Here is a 23923-nt window from a genome sequence, read left to right as displayed (position 1 = left end):
AGTTGGAAACCGATCATACAAAAGGGTTTGTGAATTTAAATATCTGGAGGTAATCTTTACAGAAGATGCAGAACGAAAAGCAGAAATCAAAGCGAGGATCCAAGCCGCCAGCCAATCATACTTTGGTCTCAGTCAGCTTCTTGCATCGCGTGGTCTCTCGAGGAATTTCAAACTCCAGCTGTATAAAACAATGATTCAGCCCATAGTACTGTATGGTTATGAAACTTGGAGTGTCTGGGAAAAAGACTTTAACAATCTTCTTGTTTTTAAGCGGAAAGTCTTAAGGAAGATCTTTGGTCCAGTACAAGGTGAGATCACTGGAGAATGGAGGATCAGACATAATTGTGAACCAGACAAAATGTACAATAGACCAAACATTGTAGGACTGATGAGAACCAAGCGCCTTGTATGAGCAAGACATGTCAGTCGGATGGATAAATTCTGATGGCCTTTGAAAGCTATGGATTATATTCCCAATGGAAGACATCCACTAGGAAGACCAAAGAAGAGATGGAGAGATGGAATCCCTGAACACTTGCTGCAGATTCGAATAGAGAATGATTGGCGCCAGAAGCCACAAAACAGAAGAAGGAGGAGGAACCTTGCAGCAGTGCTCGGTCCTCTGGGCCTGCTCGTGTAAAGTAAAGTAAAAGTAATTAAAATGACTCAAAAATGCCAGTTTCTCAAATAATCAATATTCCATTTTTCATTACTACTATTTCCAGTAATAAACGAAGACTTCAATGAAATACTGAAAAGTTCTAATGAAGGTGAATAAGTAGGAGAGGACGATCAAAATGGGGTTGAGGCTGTGGCAGAAATCGGTCTCACTGTCTCCAGCAAAGATGGCGAATGTGGAGGAGAGTGAACTGACAGCGAGAGCAAAGAGTCACAAGTTGATAAGTTCCCTGCGTAGTCGCTTTTCGATGGCATCAATTTTTCACCCTGAAGCATCCACAAAATTAAGGATTCAGTTATTATCCCAAGTTTATAGCACGACAATAAAATTAAAGGTATATGTTTCAAATTTACCATCTCTTCCAAAGAACTCTGTGGATGTTTCCTCCTTATATGACGTCATAAGTTTGTCATGTTTCCACCCACTTTTAATCTTTTAATGCAAACAGAGCATTCGTAAAATATTTCCAAACTAAGGATGATGCCATTTTGCAAATCAATCGATGTCCCAGGACGACAGCGAGAATTTGCCGTATAAACCAGATGGTGGAAAATCTTTCACACATACCATCAAACAGGCTACACCAGAGATGGCATTACTGTCTCTGCATTGCTGTACCGATTCTTATGTCATGCATTTGTTGCTAGTTTCTAACTATAAGTGTAGATAATAAAATAATGCTGATCGATTTTCCCAATTTTTATAATAATCCAATACTTGAGAGCAATGAGAATTTTATGGATAAAGACCACTCACTTTAAAAAGTTTTATTTAAAAATGGAAACTTTTAGTACAGCTGCTGTGGCAAATTGATATGCCATTTCTTTTACTCTGTTATTAGTAAAAATGAAAAACCTGTTAAACAACTGAAGCCCAACAAACACTGAATACCAGTTATTCAGAACAAAAGTTTCGGTATCAGTTTTAGCTTGTCTGTTTTTGCATCCCTACCCCATAGTGAAGCTACCAACAGTGCAACAATGAGTTTTTGGAAACTTTGAGACATTATATCCTCTGGCAATATTTTCTTGAAAGAAATAAAACTAAGCAATCTTGTACAACTTTTGTGCACTCCCTTAACTGAAATAACAAAAATTAAATAAGAGATTTCCTGAACAATTTTCATACAGATAATTAAAAAAACAAAAAACACACAGATGCTTGACAAAATATAAATTTTACCTTGTTATATTTCTGGAAGTAATTGTGGGATAAACCTGAAACTTTGTACATAATAACTTACCAATACAAGAATGTGGAATATAAAAATTCATTCTCCTACTGTTTCCAGTAGTATACAAGTTGAGAACAAAGTTGACGATTTTTCTAAAAAATCCCAAAAATGCCTATTTTTGGCCCACTTTTACAAGAAAGAGTCTTCTGCAAACTCTCTTTTCATTAGAAATACCATGTTCTAAACTGCCTAAAACTTATATTTGCTTTTGCAATGCAAGCATGTTGTTGTTGTGGTCTTCAGTCCTGAGACTGGTTTGATGCAGCTCTCCACACTACTCTATCCTGTGCAAGTTTCTTCATCTCCCAGTACCTACTGCAACCAACATCCTTCTGAATCTGCTTAGTGTATTCATCTCTTGGTCTCCCTCTATGATTTTTACCCTCCAATACTAAATTGGTGATCCCTTGATGCCTCAGAAAATGTCCTACCAACCGATCCCTTCTTCTAGTCAAGTTGTGTCACAAACTTCTCTTCTCCCCAATCCTATTCAGTACCTCCTCATTAGGTATGTGATCTCCCCATCTAATCTTCAGCATTCTTCTGTAGCACCACATTTCGAAAGCTTCTATTCTCTTCTTGTCCAAACTAGTTATCGTCCATGTTTCCATACATGGCTACACTCCATACAAATACTTTCAGAAATGACTTCCTGACACTTAAATCAATACTCGATGTTAACAAATTTCTCTTCTTCAGAAACGCTTTCCTTGCCATTGCCAGTCTACATTTTATATCCTCTCTACTTCGACCATCATCAGTTATTTTGCTCCCCAAATAGCAAAATTCCTTTACTACTTTAAGTGTCTCATTTCCTAATCTAATTCCCTCAGCATCACCCGACTTAATTCGACTACATTCCATTATCCTCATTTTGCTTTTGTTGATGTTCATCTTATATCCTCCTTTCAAGACACTGTCTATTCAGTTCAACTTAAAGTTTTTATTTCTTCTCCATGGATTTTAATACCTACTCCAAATTTTTCTTTTGTTTCCTTTACTGCTTGTTCAATATACAGATTGAATAACATCGGGGAGAGGCTACAACACTGTCTCACTCCCTTCCCTACCACTGCTTCCCTTTCATACCCCTCGACTTTTATAACTGCCATCTGGTTTCTGTACAAATTGTAAATAGCCTTTCGCTTCCTGTATTTTACCCCTGCCACCTTCAGAATTTGAAAGAGTATTCCAGTCAACATTGTCAAAAGCTAACTCTAAGTCTACAAAAGCTAGAAACGTAGGTTTGCTTTTTCTTAATCTAGCTTGTGAGATAAGTCGTAGGGTCAGTATTGGCTCACGTGTTCCAATATTTCTACGGAATCCAAAGTGATCTTCCCCAAGGTCGGCTTCTACCAGTTTTTCCATTCGTCTGTAAAGAATTCGCGTTACTATTTTGCAGCCGTGACTTATTAAACTGATATTTCGGTAATTTTCACATCTTTCAATGCCTGCTTTCTTTGGGATTGGAATTATTATATTCTTCTTGAAGTCTGAGGGTATTTCGCCCGTCTCATACATCTTGCTCACCAGATGGTCGAGTTTTGACAGGACTGGCTCTCCCAAGGCTGTCAGTAGTTCTAATGGAATGTTGTCTACTCCCGGGGCCTTGTTTTGACTTAGGTCTTTCAGTGCTCTATCAAACTCTTCACGCAGTATCATATCTCCTATTTCATCTTCATCTACATCCTCTTCCATTTCTATAACATTGCTCTCAAGTACATCTCCCTTGAGCATATAAGGCCCTAAAAAACGACAAGGTAGAGGTGCATTGAAAATGGCCCCACATGCCGATGGCATTCAAATCAAATCTGCTTTCTTTTATTGTGTTCTACAGATATTTAGTACTCTCTGGGGAAGGGAATATCAAAAGTCTTGATTACTAGGAAGTGAGAAAGTCCAAATAACTCGAGAAACTTCAAAAAAGGGATGCTGTTTTTCCATTGTCACTACAGAATCAGACTGGTTATAAACTTCACAATTTAACTATGCATTACCAATGCAGTGGAGATGATCATAGTGAAATTGTTGCATTACAGCTGCACCACACACACACACACACACACACACACACACACACACACACACACACACACACACACACACAGCCTTCAGGTTTTAGATTATTGTCACACTGTGAAAATTTTAGTGAAGCTCACAGTAGTCTTCCTGACATTTTGGTGGAATGGATTCATGTTATAGAGAATTATTAGTATCTCTCCTTATTGTGTAATGCTATTTATTTGCTAGTTTAATTCCAGTTTAAGATAAAGCGTGTTTTATGTTAGCACAGTTTGCGGCTAATGTGGAACATTAGTGTACTGATGAAAAATTATATAAACGTGTTGCTATGGCCCATGGTGGTTCAACCTCTGCTGGTTCCTTTCAAAGTGAGAAAACCAGCACTCATCAACATAGGGCCACACCTGATAACTGTGCAACAGCAGCCATGGTTGGGTTTCTTTACCACAAGTTCCCAAGCCTGATAACTGTTTCATTACACAAGTTTACAAGCCTGATGCTACATTTCTATAAATGTCAGAGGCCAAAGTTGGATGGTTGGTTGGTTCTTCGATTTTTTTTTTTTTTTAGGAGGGGGTGGCGGGCGCTCACAGTGAGGTCATAAGTCCCATCGGACTATGGAAGGATGGGGAAGGAAGCTGGCCATGCCCTTTCAAAGAAACCATCCCGACATTTGCCTGAAGCGATTTAGGGAAATCACGAAAACCTAAATCAGGATGACCGGATGCGGGTTTGAACCATTGTCGTCCTAACCACTGCATCACCTTGCTCGGCAAAGTCAGATAAAGTCTCTTTTACGGCCTAGGCTTATGTTTACTTCAAGATACCTTAATTGTTTTTACAGGTTTCATTAATTTGATGTAGAAAGTCACGTGGAAAACAATACTGGCTGTCAGATGATGTCACTGATGGGATTGTTTGGGAGGAAATTTTGATAAGACAGAAACAAAAAACTTACACGATTCAAATGTGATCACCTCAAACTATTAGAGCCATGAAAAAGAGAAAACTATTGTTTTTATAGAATTCCTTATTCCATTTTATTTTTTATAAAAGAATTTTGTAGAGTTGAATGCTGTAGAGATGTTTAAAAAACAAAAAGGTTGTTCATTTAAAGTTTTTCTGACTCAAGCTCATTTCTTGGACATAAGAACTTTTGATATTACCTTCCACAAAGAGTATTAATCAATTTTAGAACATAATAAAAGACATCAGATTTAAGTACCAAAAGAATATGGGCCCCATTTTCAATGCACCTCCACTTTTTCGTTTTTAGGTTCTAATATGCTCACTTTGCAAACCCAAATCTAGTTTTTAAGTGGTTTACAATACAGTCTTTCTAATGAAAAATGCTTTAAAAAGAGTTTGCAAAAGAATTTTTTGTAAAAGTGGGTAAAAAACAGCTGTTCTTAGAAAAATCATCAACTTTGTCCTCACCTTGTAAACTATTGGAAGGCACGTGGAGAATGAAATTTTATATTGTAAGATCTTGTATTGGCAAGTTATAACTTGCATTGTTTCAGGTTTATAATAATAATAATAATAATGTAATGCATCTTGATTTGAATGAAATGAGGTACAGAAAAGTCAGCTTTCTGCAAAATTGAGCTCACATCAAACTGTCAAAATTCTGTCAAGTCTCGTGTGATTTTTGCAACTGTAAAATCACGATTCTGACCAGCCATAATTATAAATTGATGTGAGCCAGCACATGGTTTGAAAGGTGATATGAATCATCAGCTGTCCGCCGAAAACATTTCAGCCAAATAATCCTATACAAAGTAATCATGTCTGTATCTTACAATTAAAAGTGGCCTTGCTTCATAGTATTAAAACTAAGATTTTTTTTAAATTTAAGTTTTTGTGTGGGGCCCTAGATTGCAACCTATATAGCCTGCACATAAATGTGGCCCTTTTATGAATAATGAATAACCAATATAATTAACATAAATTAGACCCTTGACCTAGTAACATAACAAATCTGACCACACTAATCCTTTGTCAACAGCTACACAGGGTTATTCTTAACTCCTCCCAAACAGGCCATGAAGGCCCAATGGTACCAACTGGCCTCAGCCGATAGGCGTCGCTGGATGCAGATATGGAGGGGCATGTAGTCAGCACACCGCTCTCCTGGCCAAATGTCAGTTTCTGAGATCGAAGCCGCTACTTCTCAAACAAGTAGTTACTCAGTTTACCTCACAAGGGCTGAGTGCACCCCACTTACAAACAGGACTCGGCAGACCGAATGGTCACCCATCCAAGTGCTAGCCCAGCCCAACAGCGCTTAACCTCGGTGATCTGACAGGAATCGGTGTTACCATTGCGGCAAGGCCATTGGCTACACAGGGTTATTCTATCATTACAAATTTTCAAAATAAATTGCACTTACCTGCAACTCAGAAGCATCTGGATGTTGATGTTTAGATTTGATATTTATATCAGAATATTTAAATTCCAATGGTTTGGTTATGTTGAATATGGACTCATAATTTTTGTGAACATCTTTAGCTGGATACTTAGCACTGGAAAGGACCTGACAAAAAAGATAGACAACTGCATTACAATACGAACACACAAGACTAAGATGCATCAAGTAATAGATTATTGATACTCTCTGAAATTCTGAAGATAGATGAGAAAATACAGAGAGAGAGAGAGAGAGAGAGAGAGAGAGAGAGAGAGAGAGAGAGGTTAGCTACAATCAATAATACAGGTATAAGAGTTGAAGGATGTGAAAGAAAAGCAGTAGTCAAGAAGGAAGTGAAAGAGCTGTAGGCTGTATTGGGTAAGCAGTACAGAAAACCAATGACAAATTTGAAGAGGGAATAAAAGTTCACAGAGAAGAAATAAAAACTTTAATTTGCCAATGACACTGTAATTCTGGCAGATGGCAAAAGTTTTTAGTTTTGGAAAGAGCAGTTGAACAGACGATGGTCAAAGTAGAGAGGATTTAAAATGTACACAGGCAATAGCAAGAAAAGCATTTTTAAAAGTGACATTTGTTTTCACTTTATATAGATATTTGTATTATGAAGTCTTTCCTGAAGTTATTTGGAATGTGGCCTTGTATGGAAGTGAAATGAGGACGACAAACAGTTTGGACAAGATGAGGATGGAATTTTTTGAAATGTGGTACTACAGAAGAATGCTAGCAACAGAAGGAAATTCACCTCTGTCCCGCATGCCAATGGCCATTTGTTCCAGTTAGTGGCAGTGTGCACCCCCCCCCCCCCCCCCAACCTTTTCCTCTTTTTCCTGTCCCACTTTCGCTTTTAATGCAAGGTCAAGGATCTGGCTCCATGAAATGAATCAAAACCCCCTTCATGTCTCCCCTGCACACACTTTTCTGGGTATTGTGATGAGCATTGGAAAGAGTGCACACAAGTGCTACATATAGTATAAACGTAAGACTGGCACAATCATAAAGGTGAGTAAATTTCCATGAATACTGATAACTTATCATGTGATCATAAAACTTTAGTAATTTGGTAACGTAATGGTGAAAGTGAAATGATGCCAAATGCAGTTACAGTAAGATTCTGGTTCTATCCTGTAAATATTATCTCAAAAGCATTCCCAATGTTCCACAAAACTCATCGGGTTTTCAATTGATTCATAAATTCTGAACCAATTTACCGAAAAACTACAAGATGGCAATGTTCCATACAGGAATAGCTAGCTGCTAACTGCATTGTTTGAATAGGCTGACATCTCAAAAATAAAGTTCAACCATTAAAGGCATCCTTGTCTGGTGAGGATCTAGTAAGTATGCCTGTAACTGAGCAGTCCATATAGGACTGCTGACATACCTACATAGAAAAAAAAAAAATTATAGTTACCAAGGTTCTTAAAGATCACTGAGCTGCACTCCACACACACACACACACACACACACACACACACACACACACACAGACAGAGAGAGAGAGAGAGAGAGAGAGAGAGAGAGAGAGAGAGAGAGAGAGGGGGGGGGGGGGAGAGATAATAACCACTGCAATTCAGCAGACATTACATGAAAAGTGTGGAAGTGGTGTGATGATGCAACAAATAGGTGTCACAATCTTCCACTGTTTCACTGAACATTACAAACACTGATGATAGAGTAAGGTTTCCCATTGTATTTTGCCGCAACAACAGCTCGATCTGCTGCTGTTGTACCTAATATATTCAAAGCCCCAATATAAAAGCACAGGTTGTCAACTAAGGGAGAAAAGCACATCTAGTAATAAGTATCCCTGTGAAAAGCACTGTATATGGCACACTGATGAAAAAGAGCATTATGAAAGTGACAGCAGTACTTCAGTTAAGAAGACATCACACTCATATTGTGTGCACCACCTTTAGTGTTGATAATAGCCTCCATTCGCCAAGGAATACTGTCCACAAGTTTCTTCAGGCATACCATATCTATCTGGAGCTGCGCACTGATGATTAAATTCCACAGAGCTACCAAATTGTGGGGATGTCTAATATTATGTTTCACCCCCTGTTCAAAATAGTCTCAGATATTTTCTGTGGTAATGAGATCAGTTGAGTTAGCAGGCCAGTCGAGGTGCAACAGGATGCCCAAGTGTTCACCAAGTCGGTGAAGTATGTATGCAGCCCTGTGAGAACAGGGCTGTTATCTTGGAAGACATGGGTGTCCACACCATACTCATCATAAAGATGTAGAAAACCAAACAAAGTTTTGTCACGGAGAATGTTGAAACTAATATCCTGGTTCTTGTTCATGGTCACTGAATGTTGGTTGGTTGGTTGGTTTGTTTGTTTAAAAGAGGGGGAAAGGGACCAAACTACGAGGTCATCAGTCCCTTGTTCCTAATAAAACAATGCCACAAGTCTGAGAATAAAACAGACGAGACATATAACACGAAACGGAAAGAAAAAAAAGACCACAAGAATGAAGGAAAGGCAACCAACACTAAGAGGAACAAAAGAGGACAAGAAAACAACAGAGAGATGCAGGAAACAGTTAGAACAGAGTAAAACAAGGAAGCAGATTACAGTGGCTGGCTGACCACAGAAATAAAAAGGAAAAGCCAGCCACCCTGCAACACATTAAAATCTCCACCCTAAAAGCAATAGATTGGAGGACACAGAGGGACAAAGGATATGTGCTAAAAATCAGATCGAATGATAAAACCCACCCTCACGAATGAAACATAAAACCAAATTAGCCGATGAGGCGTTGTCTGCTAAAATCAATGATAACGAGTCCGGCAACCACAGGTGAAGTCGCAGGGCAGCCAAAGGAGGACATAGCAAAAGAATATGGGCCACTGTCAACCGGGCACCACACCGACACTGAGGTGGGTCTTCACTGCACAGGAAGTAACCATGGGATGCCCAGGCATGGCCAATGCAGAGCCACCAGAGAACCACAGAGTCCCTGCGAGATGCCCTCAACGAGGACTCCCACACACTTGTGATCCCCTTAATGGCTCGCAGTTTATTGTGCACACTGAGATTTTGCCATTCCGTCTCCCAAGGCTGAAAAACCTTGCGGCGTAATAATGAGCAAGTTCATTTCCTGGGATTCCCACGTGACCAGGGGTCCATATGAACAGCACTGAACAACTGGACCGTTCCAGTTCATAGATGGACTCCTGGATGGACGCTACCAAAGGATGGCGAGGGTAGCACTGGTCAGTAGTTTTCAGGCTGCTCAAGGAGTCAGTACATAAAAGAAAAGACGACTCCCTGGGGCGTGAACGGAGATACTGAAGTGCATGAGAAATGGCCACCAGCTCCGCAGTGAATACACTGCAGCCATCGGGTAAGGAATGCTGTTCAATACGGCCACCGTGAACGTAGGCAAAGCCAATGTGACCGTCACCCATCAAGCCGTTGGTGTGAACCACTTCAGAGCCCCGGAACACATCAAGAATCGAGAGGAAGTGACAGCGGAGAGCCGCAGGGCGCAGGGTTAATGGAGTCCTTCGGGCCACATGAAAGGTCCAAACGAAGCTGCGGCTGAGGCGTACACCATGGAGGCGTACGTGGACAGACCGCAAGTAGAAGTGGTAAAGGGTAGGACTCCAGTCCAGAGAGAAAGGACCGCATGCGAACTGCAATTGTTAGCCCCAACCTGGGTCGCCGATGTAGGAGATGGACTGCTGCGGGCGGGAAAAGGAGATGGTAATTAGGATGCTCAGGAGAACTACAAATGTGTGCTGCATAACTGGCAAGCAGTAATGCACATCTGATCTGCAATGGAGGGACCTCAGCCTCCACCAGTATGCTGGTCACCGGACTTGTGCTAAAAGTTCCTGCCGCTAGTCAAACCCACAGTGGTGCACAGGGTCGAGAAAATGCAACTCTGAGGGCACTGCCGAACCATAAACTACACTCCCATAGTCAATTCGGGATTGGACAAGGCCTCTGTAGAGCCGCAGCAGCGTAGAGCGATCTGCACCCCAATTGGTGTTGCTCAGGCAACGGAGGGCATTGAGGTGTTACCAGCACTTCTGCTTAAGCTGATGAAGATGAAGAAGCCAAGACCATTGTGCGTTGAAAACCAGTCCTAAGAATCGATATGTCTCCACTACAGTGAGTGGATCGTCATGAAGGTAAAGTTCTGGGTCCGGATGAATGGTACGGTGCTGACAGAAGTGCATGACACATGACTTTGCAGCTGAAAACTGGAAGCCATTCCAGTACGATTATGCCATAGGTGGTAAATCATTGGAAGCGGTAACGACCGTAAAATACTTAGGAGTTACTATCCGGAGCGATCTGAAGTGGAATGATCACATAAAACAAATAGTGGGAAAAGCAGGCGCCAGGTTGAGATTCATAGGAAGAATTCTAAGAAAATGTGACTCATCGACGAAAGAAGTAGCTTACAAAACGCTTGTTCGTCCGATTCTTGAGTATTGCTCATCAGTATGGGACCCTTACCAGGTTGGATTAATAGGAGAGATAGACATGATCCAGCGAAAAGCAGCGCGATTCGTCATGGGGACATTTAGTCAGCGCGAGAGCGTTACGGAGATGCTGAACAAGCTCCAGTGGCGGACACTTCAAGAAAGGCGTTACGCAATACGGAGAGGTTTATTATCGAAATTACGAGAGAGCACATTCCGGGAAGAGATGGGCAACATATTACTACCGCCCACATATATCTCGCGTAATGATCACAACGAAAAGATCCGAGAAATTAGAGCAAATACGGAGACTTACAAGCAGTCGTTCTTCCCACGCACAATTCGTGAATGGAACAGGGAAGGGGGGATCAGATAGTGGTACAATAAGTACCCTCCGCCACACACCGTAAGGTGGCTCGCGGAGTATAGATGTAGATGTAGATGTAGAGCCCATGATTGTGCCTTGTGGATGGCTCCCTGAAGACGATGCTCAGCAACACCAGTACTGGAGCAGCAGTACAAAATGCAGAAGTCGTCTGCATACAGAGAAGGTGAGACGGAGGTCCCAACAGCTGCTTCTAGACCGTTAATAGCCACTAAAAATAGACAGACACTCAATACAGAGCCCTGCGGGACTCCATTCTCCTGGGTATGGATGGAACTATAGGAGGCACCAACTTGGACACGGAAAGTATGAAGCGACAGGAAGTTTTGGATAAAAATCGGGAGTGGGCCTCAGAGACCCCACTCATACAATGTGGCAAGGATACGATGTCACCAGGTAGTGTCGTATGCTTTACATAAGACAAAAACGATGGCAATCAGTGTTGCCATCTGGAAAAGGCTGTTCGGAAGGCAGACCTGATGAACACAAGATTATCAGTGGTAGAGTGACCCTGGCGGAAGCCACCCTGACATGGAGCCAGTAGGCCACGTGACTCCAGGACCCAACCCGACTGCCGACATACTATATATTTCATTAGCTTACAAATAATGTTGGTGAGGCTCATGGGCCGATAGCTATCCACATCAAGCGGGTTTTTACTGGGTTTGAGCACTGGAATGATGGTGCTCTCCCACCACTGTGGTGGAAAGACGCCATCGCACCAGATCCGGTTGATGAAGATGATGGGATGTCGCTTGGAGTCAGATGAGAGATGTTTAATCATCTGGCTGTGGATCCGATCAGGACCAGGAGTTGTGTAAAGGCAATGTGCAAGGGTATCAAGGAGCTCCCACTCCGTAAATGGGGCGTTCGAGGATTCACTGTGGTGTGTAGTGAATGAGAGGATGTTCCCTTGCAGCTGCCATTTGAGAGTACGAAAGGCCGGGGGTAATTCTCCGACACAGAGGCTTGAGCAGAGTGCTCGGCAATTGCGTTTGTGTCAGTAGATAACATGCCATTTATGGTAACACCGGGAACACCTGTTGGGGTCTGGCACCTGAAAAGACGTTTGATCTTTGCCCAGACTTGGGAAGGTGACGTATGGCACCCAATGGTCGAGACGTATGTCTCCCAACACTCCAGTTTCCGTCATTTGATAAGCTGGTGAACATGTGCACGGAGCCGTTTAAAGGCTATGAAGTGCTCCAGGGAAGGAAGCCGCTGTAGAGCTCGCCGACGCTCCTTAATTGCTTCAGCAACTTCCGGCAACCACCAAGGGACTGCCTCACACCTCGGGCACCCTAAAGAGTGAGGAATCGCATTTTCTGCTGCAGAAACAATTGTTGTAGTCACTTGCTCAACCATCACATCGATGTTACCGTGTGGAGGGGGGGGGGATTCAATGGTAACAGCAGAGGTGAAAGTTTCCCAGTCCCTCTTGTTTAAAGCCCATGGGCCTGACGCTGTGACAGTGATAGGAAGATGGGGAAGTGGTCACTACTACACAGGTCGTCAAGTGCTCTCCAGTGGATAGATGGTATAAGTCCAGGGCTGCAAATTGATAAATCAATGGCCGAGCAACTACCATAAGCCACACTGAAATGTGTGGCGGCCCTAGTATTTAAGAGGCAGAGGTCAAACTGAGACAGTAAAGTTTCGACATATCTGCCTCGGCCAGTAGGCACAGTGCCACCCCACAAGGGGTTATGGGTGTTAAAATCTCCCAGAAGTAGGAAAGGTTTAGGGAGCTGACCAATCAGTGCAGCTAATACATTCAGAGGTAAGGCACCATCTGGAGGAAGATATATGTTGCAGACAGTTATTTCCCACATTGTCCTTATCCTAACAGCGACAGCTTCAAGAGGGGTTTGAAGGGGCACAGGTTCACTACAGACTGAGTTTAGGACATAAACGCAAACTCCACCTGACACTCGATTATAGTCGCTTAGGTTCCTGTAAACCCCTTACAGCCGTGGAGGGCAGGGGTCCACATTGCCAGGAACCAGGTTTCCTTGAGGGCAAGGCATATAGCAGTTGTACAGCTTAAAAGTTGCCGTAGCTCAGCCAGGCGGTGGAAAAAACCGCCACAATTCCACTGGAGGATGACATCATGAGACTGGTAAGGCATGGAACATTCAATGAGGTAGTTTATGCCTCAGAGCCACCTGCTGCCACAAACTTATTGCCTGATCAGTCTATATCCATTGTGTCTGAGGGTCTGGTGAGATCTGGGTCCTCAGCCGACACCAAAATCTCCACCCCATCCTCAGACACAGAGCTTGTAGGTAGTGGCGGTGTGGGTGCCACCACAATTTCCTTGGTCTTGGGTATTTTCATTTTGGATTTCTCTCACTGCTCCTTGGGTTTCCCTGGATGGGAGGACTTCACTGGCTCAGTCTCCAGGACTGAGGATAAGCATGAAGCCCTAAGACCAGCTGCTTTTGGGCTCTTCAGCCACTGGTGCATGTCGTCTTTCTCCCACTAGCAGAAACCTGGGAAGGGAGTGACCCAAGGGACCCCTTCCTTGCAATAGACGACTTACGCTTCTCCGGCTCAGAAGTGGGGACGGACATCCCTGATGGATGGAGGGGGGGGGGGGTTACTCCCGAAGTAGATGGTGCAGGAGCAACAGGGAGGGAAATCCCCCCCCCCCCCCACTATCAAGGGAGTAGGTGTAGTCTGCTCCGAGAGGTCACTGGGGATGGCGGAGCTGATGGTGCCAGAACTGTTGTAGCCGCAGCGTAAGACAATGTCATATGCACAGGATGCAGGCGTTCAAATTTTCTCTTAGCCTCAGTGTAGGTCAGTCAGTCCAGGGTATTGCACCCCATGATTTTCCTTTCTTTCTGGGGAATCCTGCAGTCTGGCAAGCAAGGTGAATGGTGCTCTCCGCAGTTGACACAGAGGGGAGGTGGGGCGCATGGAGTATTGGGATGTGATGGGCGTCTGCAATCTCGACATGCGACACTGGAAGTACAGCGAGAAGACATATGGCTGAACTTCCAGCACTTAAAGCACCGCATCAGGGGAGGGATATAGGGCCTTACATCACAGCGGTAGACCATCACCTAGACCTTCTCAGGCAATGTAGCACCCTCCAAGGCCAAGATGAAGGCACAGGTGGCAACCTGATTATCCCTCGGACTCCGGTGGACATGCTGGATGAAATGTACAGTCGTGGACAAAACGAGTGAGACCCCTCGCCTTTTCCTTATGCTGATCCGCACAGCTTTAAAGTCTACTACACAGCATAACAGGCAAGGCAACGAAGTTCCACCAATATACTATGCACAGGCGTGAAATTGACAAACTATCCGAACTTTGTCAGACTGTTTTCAATCATGCCTAAGACTATATTAATGCTGATTATTGTGTTAAACACAACACGGAAATATAAGATATAAATGAAAGAAGAAACACTAATTAGTATGAACTGTACTAATAAAAATGAATTTCAGCTTATTGAGATAAGATAACTGTTTTAGTAAGACAAACTACCCCAGATCGTTACGAATTAGCAAAATATTATGCGCATTCGGCTGTGAAACGGTCTGTGTCAATGTTCAGACCAGTCATACTGGATTACCGTTGCTGACCTACCATGAAAGTGTGCAAATTTAGCAATGCATGGAGATTCATAACGAAATTCAGTTAAACATCATTTAGTGCCACACGTAAGTCAATTCAATTGTTGACAGAAGTGGAAAAAGTAGGCAGTAACAAGTATGAAATTCTACAAGATCTTCATATTTACATCCACAGGTTGCCGGTACAGAATAAAGGTAGCAATAAAACAAATTGGGGGCGCGAGAATTTCTTAAAATTGCTTTGCTGATAGTCTACCTGCCTCCATCGAGATTAGAACCGAAAACAAACCAGACCTCCCTTGCAGTAGCAAACAACTTTCACTACGCTAGCAGACAACCCAGGCAAACAGCCCTCTATTATTACCCCAGACATGAGTAAGCCAGCAATTTCACAACGAAAATGGCAAAATGATCTGCACTTTCTGTTGCATAGAGCTTTCTGTACTCAAAACAAGGATTTTCTACCTTTATGTCACCACTTATCTGACAATCATTCGGGATGTTTATCGAAATAACAAAGTACTGTTATTAGTGAATAAATTTAATAGGATAATTCGACACCACCCCAGGAAATAAACGGCTACATAGCTGCCAAACGTATTCTACAATGTTTCGAATTCTCCATTAGACTCGCCACAGATAGAAAACGTTCATTAGCCGAAGTGTTTCTTAAGCTAGCTAGCTTCAGAAAGCGACACTGCATAGTGCATGGTGGAAACCGCACCCAGGAAGGTATCCTCACCCAAGAGACGGAGAATGGGTGGAACTGCAATGCGATGACGAGGAAGTTGGCTAAAAATCTCAATGCATCATGGGCACAATGCACCATGTAAGGTGCCCTTCCCCAGTCGGCTAGCGCTTCAGGAAAATTTTGAAGAATGGAGGTCAAACCCTACAGGGAACCATCACATAAAGGCCGAAATGTGTGAAAGTCCTTTTAGTCATCTCGTACGACAGGCACAAACACCTCGGGCCTATTCTTACCCCCGGACCCACAGGGGGATAACTGAATATGTGGGCGAATGTCACGGTATGAAAAACACCTCCAAAACATCACAGACTTTCCTCTAGCCTGAACTAAATCCTCCACAACACAGTGTATGTGTGCCAACAGTGCACTCGGTGCCGTGCATCATTTGGAAAAAAACAGAAGGGACAAAATCATGACTCTGTATTACACAATTTCCTCTAGTCAATTACTGCCGAGTTTCTGTGTTGTTTGCCCCAAAGAAGATGTGCTGCTTTTCTGGTGCTGTGAGCAATGGTCTTTTGCAGGGTACCTAACTTCAAACGTCCACAACATGCAGTTCCTTTCTCAATGTTCGTTCTGAAACTAGTTGGGATAGACCTACATTCACTGATGGCAGCAATTCCTGTTGCGTTTGAAACCTATTGTAATTGACAAGGCATGATACATGTATCCAGTCCCTGTAGATTAGGATCTTTTAACGCCTACTGCTCTTATGCCTTGTTACATGGCTAGGGATGGTACAGTTTTCCTTGTACGTACATTGGACAGTTTACATTGATACACACGAGCAACTTCATTCACAGTGTATTCAGGTGCACGTCTAAACACTAGATCATTTCCACCATTCTGTCACATCTCCATGTTGACCAATCTTACTGCACTGATTCCATAAGACCAACTAGCACATACACGCACCACTTCACTGATTATGATTTATGTCAATAATTGAGTGTTACATGACTATATGGTAGCAGTTTACAAAATCTACAGTGCTAATCCAATTCCATCATGGTGGATAGCATCATCTGTCTTAAAAAAGAATTCTGCTTTCCTGATCAGTAAACTGCATCACTTCAGTTAAAACTAAAGTGAATAATTTGTAACTGTGAATACTAGTAAACACCACTGCTGTAGGCTGTTTCTGTCACTGCTTTCTCAATCATCACATACACTTCCAACTTCACTGGGCAGTATCCATGAAGCAAGGAAGTGGACTCACATTAAAAGATGACCCTGACAGTAGGCAAAATTTTTGTCACTTACTCTGAAGGCACAAGGATCCTATGGTTATAACTTACTCAACCTTGAGTGCTACACGATATTACATGACTCACATCTGACAATATCATCATGGGTAGTACGAAGTGCAGGACAATCTTATGTGGGGCAGTGAAAAACAACATAGCATGTGATAAGGGGTTGTTGTCTAGTGGCTGGTTTCTTCAAACTCCCCAGTCCAGCACTACTCCATGCTCATGTTGTGTCTAAGTTTTCTCTCTCTCTCTCTCTCTCTCTCTCTCTCTCTCTCTCTCTCTCTCTAAGAAAAGAAGCAAGTACTACTTTTAAACACGGGCACATAAATCCACACTGCAATGTAAACTTTGCTTTCTTCACACATTTGCGTATTTAGAAAAATTGAACTGTGATTTGTTCTTCCAGATAAGTGATGATTTTGCCGTGGAGAGGAGTGGTAAAATAAATTTCAGATATCTTTGTAGGTCTGCTATTCCCATGCTACAGTCATCTTCACTGATTTTCTATGGCTTTGACTGATTTAATTTATTCTTTGGTTCTTTCCATTAGCTGTCTGTCCTGTGATAAGAGTAGCTGTGATGAAAGAGTACAATAGGACACTCAATTTCCTGGAAAGATCTATGGTATAATCCTTATGGGCTGAAAACTTATATCAGTTATTTGATTTTGACACCAGGTGCACAAAAATGTATTCACTCAAAAGTCGCATGAAAGAACATGTCTTCTCACATACTTCAGCTACAATCATTTCAATTAATTAAAACCTACACGTCTGACTGTCGTATCTATTTTGTGTGCATCTGGACTGCATCTCCCACAAGTTACTTTCCCCTTCCATATTAAAAAAAATGTGACCAAACCCTTGACATTGATCCTCTTCAGGATGCTTTTTTTCTTACATAGCAAAAGCCTCCATCCTCCCTCTACACACTCCTATCAGCCCCCCTTTCCACTCTACCCCCTTCACCTAAACAACATTTTAAAACACACTTTTCCAAGACTACCACTTTGCCAAGCTCCACACAGCTTCACATGTTTTTGTTACTTGTCCCAAACTCTTCATTCTACCAATGTGTTCTGTGAATTATTGTTGGGTTCCATATTGGTCTGCAGCAATAATCAAGCAAAATACATGGCTTCCCAGGCAGATTCCACACAACTCAGTAAGCTTAATGTAACTGATTTATGGGGTATTATCTATTGGAGATAACATACTGTGTTTTAATAACTATTTCACTAGTTTTCAAGTTGTTCACCATAAGCTGCAGATATCTGCGTCTTCCCCAAACTCCAGCTCCTTGATCTCAGAAACACAATATATTCCACCCTTAGGTCCCGCAATGGTAGTTGAGGCATCCATGGGATTTATAGGGTTTATGGGCTGTCAGCATAAACTAAACTACAAGCCCAACTCAGCGACTTCTGGCCAATGGGTTGGGGAATTTACATTTGAAACCACTACAAAATAGACTCATAAATTAGGACAATTACTCAGATAATATAATAAATGGCAACAGATTAAAACTTAGTCAATGGTAACTAACTCCTGAACATCAGTTGTAACGTAACAGGAATGAGAGTAGCTTTTATAACAAAAAACGGAGACAACAAACACAAAATAGTTTAAATAATTCATAATTTTTAGTAATTCACAATGTGGAAACCTGTTACTCACTTTAGTTGCTTTTTTACTTCCAGTAAGTTTGTTTACTTTAGCATTGGCCACAGCTGCTCTCTGCTTCAGCTCATTTAGTTTCATCTTGCTCTTCGATATCTTTGAGTCGATCCGTTGTAACATGTCACTCACAACATTATTCAAATAATCTAAGGCATCTGCAATTTGGATTATCATTTCTTCTTGACGAAGGTCACAATGGACAGTTGGCATTTCATAGCTAACCAGCCCCATTTCTTTCTTCTTTTTCTTTGAGCTATAAGAAAAATGGTAAAATGATTAATTCTCCATAAAAGTGAAAAGAAATACTAAATATCAGTATGCCTGCTATTATTCAGGAGAGCTTGCCCACATCAAACTATCTAAATTAAAGTTTTAATAAATCATCACAGAGTTACTGCTACAACACAAACATTTGAAAAAGTATAAATGTCCAAATCCACAATGAGATACCATACTGACACAAATCTTACGCCTTTCTCCTCCTACCCCACACCATTCCCACCAGCGCTCTCTCTCTCTCTCTCTCTCTCTCTCTCTCTCCCTCTCCCTCCCCCCCCCCCCCCCCCACACACACACACTATTCGGTCTACAACTTTGCTTCTGCCGTTTTGCAATAGACGGCAGTAGCAGCAAGTGGGGTTCAGGTGGTTGGTCATAGGTGTAATACAATAAGCTTAGGCATCTGTAAACATAATGCCATAAAAATATTAGTTGATTTGAGATTGCATCGTAAGGTTATTCTCGATTAAATATGTTAACTTACATCCATTTGGCCATTTGCGGGAAGTATTGATTTTCTGCTTTAACAAGAAGAAATCTGTGTGGCTCTTAAAATGCTGGGTAAGGCCAATGGTGAGGGAACTATTAGTGGAAGAACGTGCAGAGAATGTTTTCATCGCCTTAAGAACGGTGATTTTTATGTCGAAGACCAGCACGGTGGGGGAAGACAGAACGTTTTCGTGGCTACTGAAACAGATGAAGATAGTCACAGGACATCATTATCGAAAGCAATTGATGCGTTCGAGCCCAGCACTGAAACACAAACGACCACAATACAGTGATAGACATGTAAAGGTAATTTTCCTGCAGGTCAGTGCTCGACCCCATGTCACAAAACCCGTCAAAATATACATGGAAACGTTGAAATGACAAGTCCTATCCCTCACACCGTATTCTCCATACATTGCTCTCTCTGATTACCACCTTCTTCGATCAGTGGCATACAGCCTGGTTGACCAGCACTTCCGAACATATGAATAAGTGCAAAATTGAATCGATTCATGGATCCCCACAAAAGACGCCCAGTTCTTCCGCCACGGGATTCGTATGCTATCCAAAAGATGGGAGACTGTAGTGACCAGAGATGGGCAATATCTGTAAACAATAAGTTGTAGGAGCCTCTCACCAGAGCAGAAAGCTACAAATCATCAGGCTATGTCCTACACAAAGACAAATGAGAAACACCTCATCTCCTCTAAATGGGTAGGAAAAGGCATGCCACTGTCAACTGGTTGGCTTTACTAGGAGGAGCTTATTGTATATCTCTCCTAGGCATGCTTATTGTTACCCGCATACGACACTACACAGTGAGGCAATAGAATGTAGGGGACAGAACACTGAGCCCCAAGTTTTTCGGTGCATGCTTTCTCAACTGCAATAACTACTATTCTTTTCCCTGAATTACTGTGCAGGTGCTAGAATATGCTTTTGGTTCATATTTTACGTGTACTCAGAAAACCTACTCCTGGTATCTGATAACACGCACAATGCACAGTTACTCAATTATTTTATTACCTTCCTTCATGAGGCTTTGTGGATGGAAGAGGATGTCCTGCATTTTCTGTTATTTTAACTTCCGAGTATACGATTGAATAGTTTGAAGGGCACTCCTTAGGCAGAGCAGATGGGGAATATAATAGCCCAATGAAGCCTCTAATGTACTGTGGATACTATCAGGGGAAAACCATAGAGTAGCCAAGAATATGCTCATATAATACTTCACAAAACATCAAATTAAAAATGTATGTAACAGGAACAAGCTTATTGTTCACAAATAAATTGTGAGACTGGTTTTAAAACAAAAGGAGAAACAGTTTCAACTCCAGAGGAGTAAAGTATTATTAAGCCTAAATAATCATGAAAAACTGCCACCAGTTGGCAACAGTGGCTTTCTAGCCTCAGCCAATAAACTTTGTACAATGCTGGTATTGTGGGCATATATTGCCAACACAATCCCTTCGGGTGAATACCATCATTGCCATTTAGATAGGTAGGCCTCACTGCTCATTACAGTGGGCACTCTTACTCTAGCCAGAATCACACACAAGCCTTCTAGAACTGGAGTAAACATGCCTCTGTGTTAACCACGACAACTTTGGATCAAGTATGAGACCCAGAAACATCATGTTAATTGTGTACCTCATTTGCAAATTATGTATATTATAAATACAATGAGAAACCTGCTTCTTCAACCCACACCTCCAAAGTTCTTAAATGAGAGCTACAACTGAAGTCGCATCTCCTTAGAAGGGAGGAAAAATGTTACAGGGTAAAATATATATAAATATTTTTACAGCAGAGAAAACTAAAATCAGTCACAACTGTTTCCTCCCAAGAATTCTTATGTTTCTGGCAGTAAATTATTTCTATTCTCTGTAAAATCAGCTCACAAATAGCTATTTAACTTCAGGATGCATTAAAAATTGGTCTGCAATTTTAAAGCAGAAATTTCTTCTTCTTCATCTCATCTTCTTCACTTCAAGCATAAGGGCTTTCTTTTGTTTTGCCTGTTACAGTACCTAGCACTTCCTTGACATGAGCCAAGGTTGGTTTGGGTACTATTAGTAATTGGGAAAATTCATATGGCCAGCTTATGGGGGTTGAGCAAGTATAGTTGGATGGTGGGGGCTGCTACTTTGCAGCCTTCCAACCTATCCAATTTTCTTTTAAGGCAGTTGACAACACATCAGCTGAGGAGAGTGCTTCATCTTCGAAGGATGCCATGGGTCTGATGATGGTCATGTGATATGACCGAAACTGGTCACCTGTATTCTTGTAGCATATGTGGTGCGATTAAGACTGAATTTTCAAAAGAAAATTTTTTTTAAGTTCTTTTAAGGGTTTACTCTCCTAGGAAGCTTGACTTCCCTATGCCTAATAGTCCTACCTAAATTTCACTTATAGCTGGAGATGACAGGAAAAAGGACACAGTAAGGAGTGGTTTCATATAGGAGAAAGGGACCAATGCCATTGTGGGACACACTTTGTCTGGCTTGGGTGACCCTTTCAGTAGCTAAGCTACCATTGGTGTGGCCCTCAGGAGCCAAAGCATACAAACCACCTCACCTGCATGGACAGTGCTATGTTAAGGCTGTCCCCCTGAGGAGCGGATAACCACAACAAATGAACAAACATGTATATTTACATGTCACATACATACTGTTTTTTACGGTTTTGTTGTAGAATTGTTTTTGTGAGACTTTTGTAGTTCTCTATTGATACATTAAGAAAGAAAATTCCTTTCATTTTGCAAATTTTGACAGCTGACTGTACATACCAGCAGTACAAGGACACACAAAAAAGCAGAACTCTTACTATATCTTCGAGGCTCACTAAAAGTACAGTGCAACATATCCATATTTACTAACAGACATTCCTACTAAACTTCATGCTAAATCACAGTATACTGGTATAAATCAGAAGTGCCCTATCCACACACAAACAACAACTGAGTCAGCCGTCCAGCTTCACATTTTTATTGTGAAAACCTTGAAGCCTATGTAGTCGCTTGCATTTAGTATAGGCAACTTAACAATAAACTAAATTGATGCTTCATAGACATTAAAGGCTGGAAGCACTAAATGTGGTTAACATCTGAGGCAGCAGAATAAGGCATTCTGCCACATGCACATGATGTGAATCAAATGGACAACATGCATGGGAACTGGTGTAGGTAGAAGGAAGAAAAATTATTGTGGGAATCTTAAGTGTATCATCATCCATGTAAATAAAGATAAAATAAACTTAGGCCTATAATTATGCAGCAAGTTTCTCACTCTAAAATAAAGTTTTCATTGTGTTCTGTGTAGAATAGATTGTACTGTTTTTATGAAACTCGTGCATTTTACAGTGTCTTCCATGTTGGCAAACGTATATGAACTTACGACAACAATCACTTCAATATGTTTAATATGAGTAGTTTCTGAGTAGAAAAGTATAGCTCTTATAGTCTACGTTAAACGCTTGGACACTGCACTTAGTGTGCAATAACTGAAATACTCAGGTGCTTGTATCTGTTATTCTTGCTGCTATGCACTAGTACGTAACACTATTCATGATTAGCAATTTGAATGTCAATCGTTTAGGCAACTGAGTGGCAAACACAGTTCATATGTTCGTGTAAATAGCAGAACGTTCGAGTAAATAACAGAACACTGACACTTCATGCGACTACAAATACTATGCCACACTTAAACGCAACGACAAAGAATTACAATCAATGCAGAAGTAGACTATTTGCGTCCAAAGGAGTAACATCAACAAATTTTCCAGTAATCCTTCTCATAAGTTTGCGGGGACATGTGGTACACGCTGTGCGCTAATGTTTAACGCGTATTTTTAATTTTGAACAGACTTTGTCGTGTATGTTTTATAGCTGGTGTGTAGTTATCGGCACCTCGTACAATGGGACATTAAATGAACCTGGGACCAATACTTAACAAGTACAATTACCTTTCTATGCTTGCACTATTAAAAAATTAATGTATTGGGATCACATAATGCTGTACATTCATGACGTTTGACAATCAGCAAACATCATACGGAGATGTTTCGCGAAAACGTATACAACAGACGATGACCGAACAGAACTGTGGGTACGCAAGTTTTTGTTGACATGTAAACTTGAAGCAATATTCCGCGGCTACACTATGCTCCGTTCAAAGATACACAGACAAGGCAGTCCGGAATGTGTGAGTTATGTGATAAGACTTTTATGCTGAGGAAGAATTTATGTGAATTCATTGGGCAACGCCACAGCATGAATGTACAGTTAGGTCAACATAAAAGAAAACCGTATGTAAAATTTGTGACAAAACGTTTTAGGTGCACTAGATCGCCACATCAAAATCGATGTCATAGGGCAAAGACTGCAACTTATACCGTGACCTCTTGTGATGGCAATGACTGCTCTCAGTGTCATATCTGAATTTAAAAAAGCTGAAAAATTCCCATTTGATTGACGCATTTTTACTGAAGACGACATCTTACCAAACACAGTGAGAAATAGATGGACACCAAATGGTGTGCTTGATATCCTAAACCTCTTGGCTGATGGTTCTCAACCAATAAGTGAAATGACCTAGTCATCATAAAATGGGTTGATGCGAACAGGATTAGGCAGAAAACTGATAGATACAGCCCCACAAAATGTAGGGCAAGTTACTTGCGTAAGTTAGAACGAACA

General features: G+C 41.6%; 1 protein-coding gene across 1 annotated transcript in view; it reads right to left on the bottom strand.

The window, feature by feature from the left end:
* Nucleotides 1-23565, bottom strand: part of LOC126248251 (WASH complex subunit 1-like) — an 85065-nt gene extending 61500 nt beyond the window's left edge. Inside the window, exons 1-3 of the mRNA XM_049949101.1 lie at nucleotides 23191-23565; nucleotides 18457-18712; nucleotides 6328-6471 (exon numbers count right to left, since the gene is read on the bottom strand). Coding sequence (XP_049805058.1) covers nucleotides 6328-6471; nucleotides 18457-18690 — 378 coding nt within the window. The 5' untranslated portion in view covers nucleotides 18691-18712; nucleotides 23191-23565. The remainder of the gene's footprint in view (nucleotides 1-6327; nucleotides 6472-18456; nucleotides 18713-23190) is intronic.
* Between the last annotated feature and the right edge of the window lie 358 nt (nucleotides 23566-23923).

Source organism: Schistocerca nitens, chromosome 3 (genome assembly GCF_023898315.1).
Source record: "Schistocerca nitens isolate TAMUIC-IGC-003100 chromosome 3, iqSchNite1.1, whole genome shotgun sequence".
Classification (NCBI taxonomy): Eukaryota; Metazoa; Arthropoda; class Insecta; order Orthoptera; family Acrididae; genus Schistocerca; species Schistocerca nitens.
The sequence above is the reverse complement of the archived record's forward strand: the minus strand, read 5'-3'. Positions and strand labels throughout refer to the sequence as shown.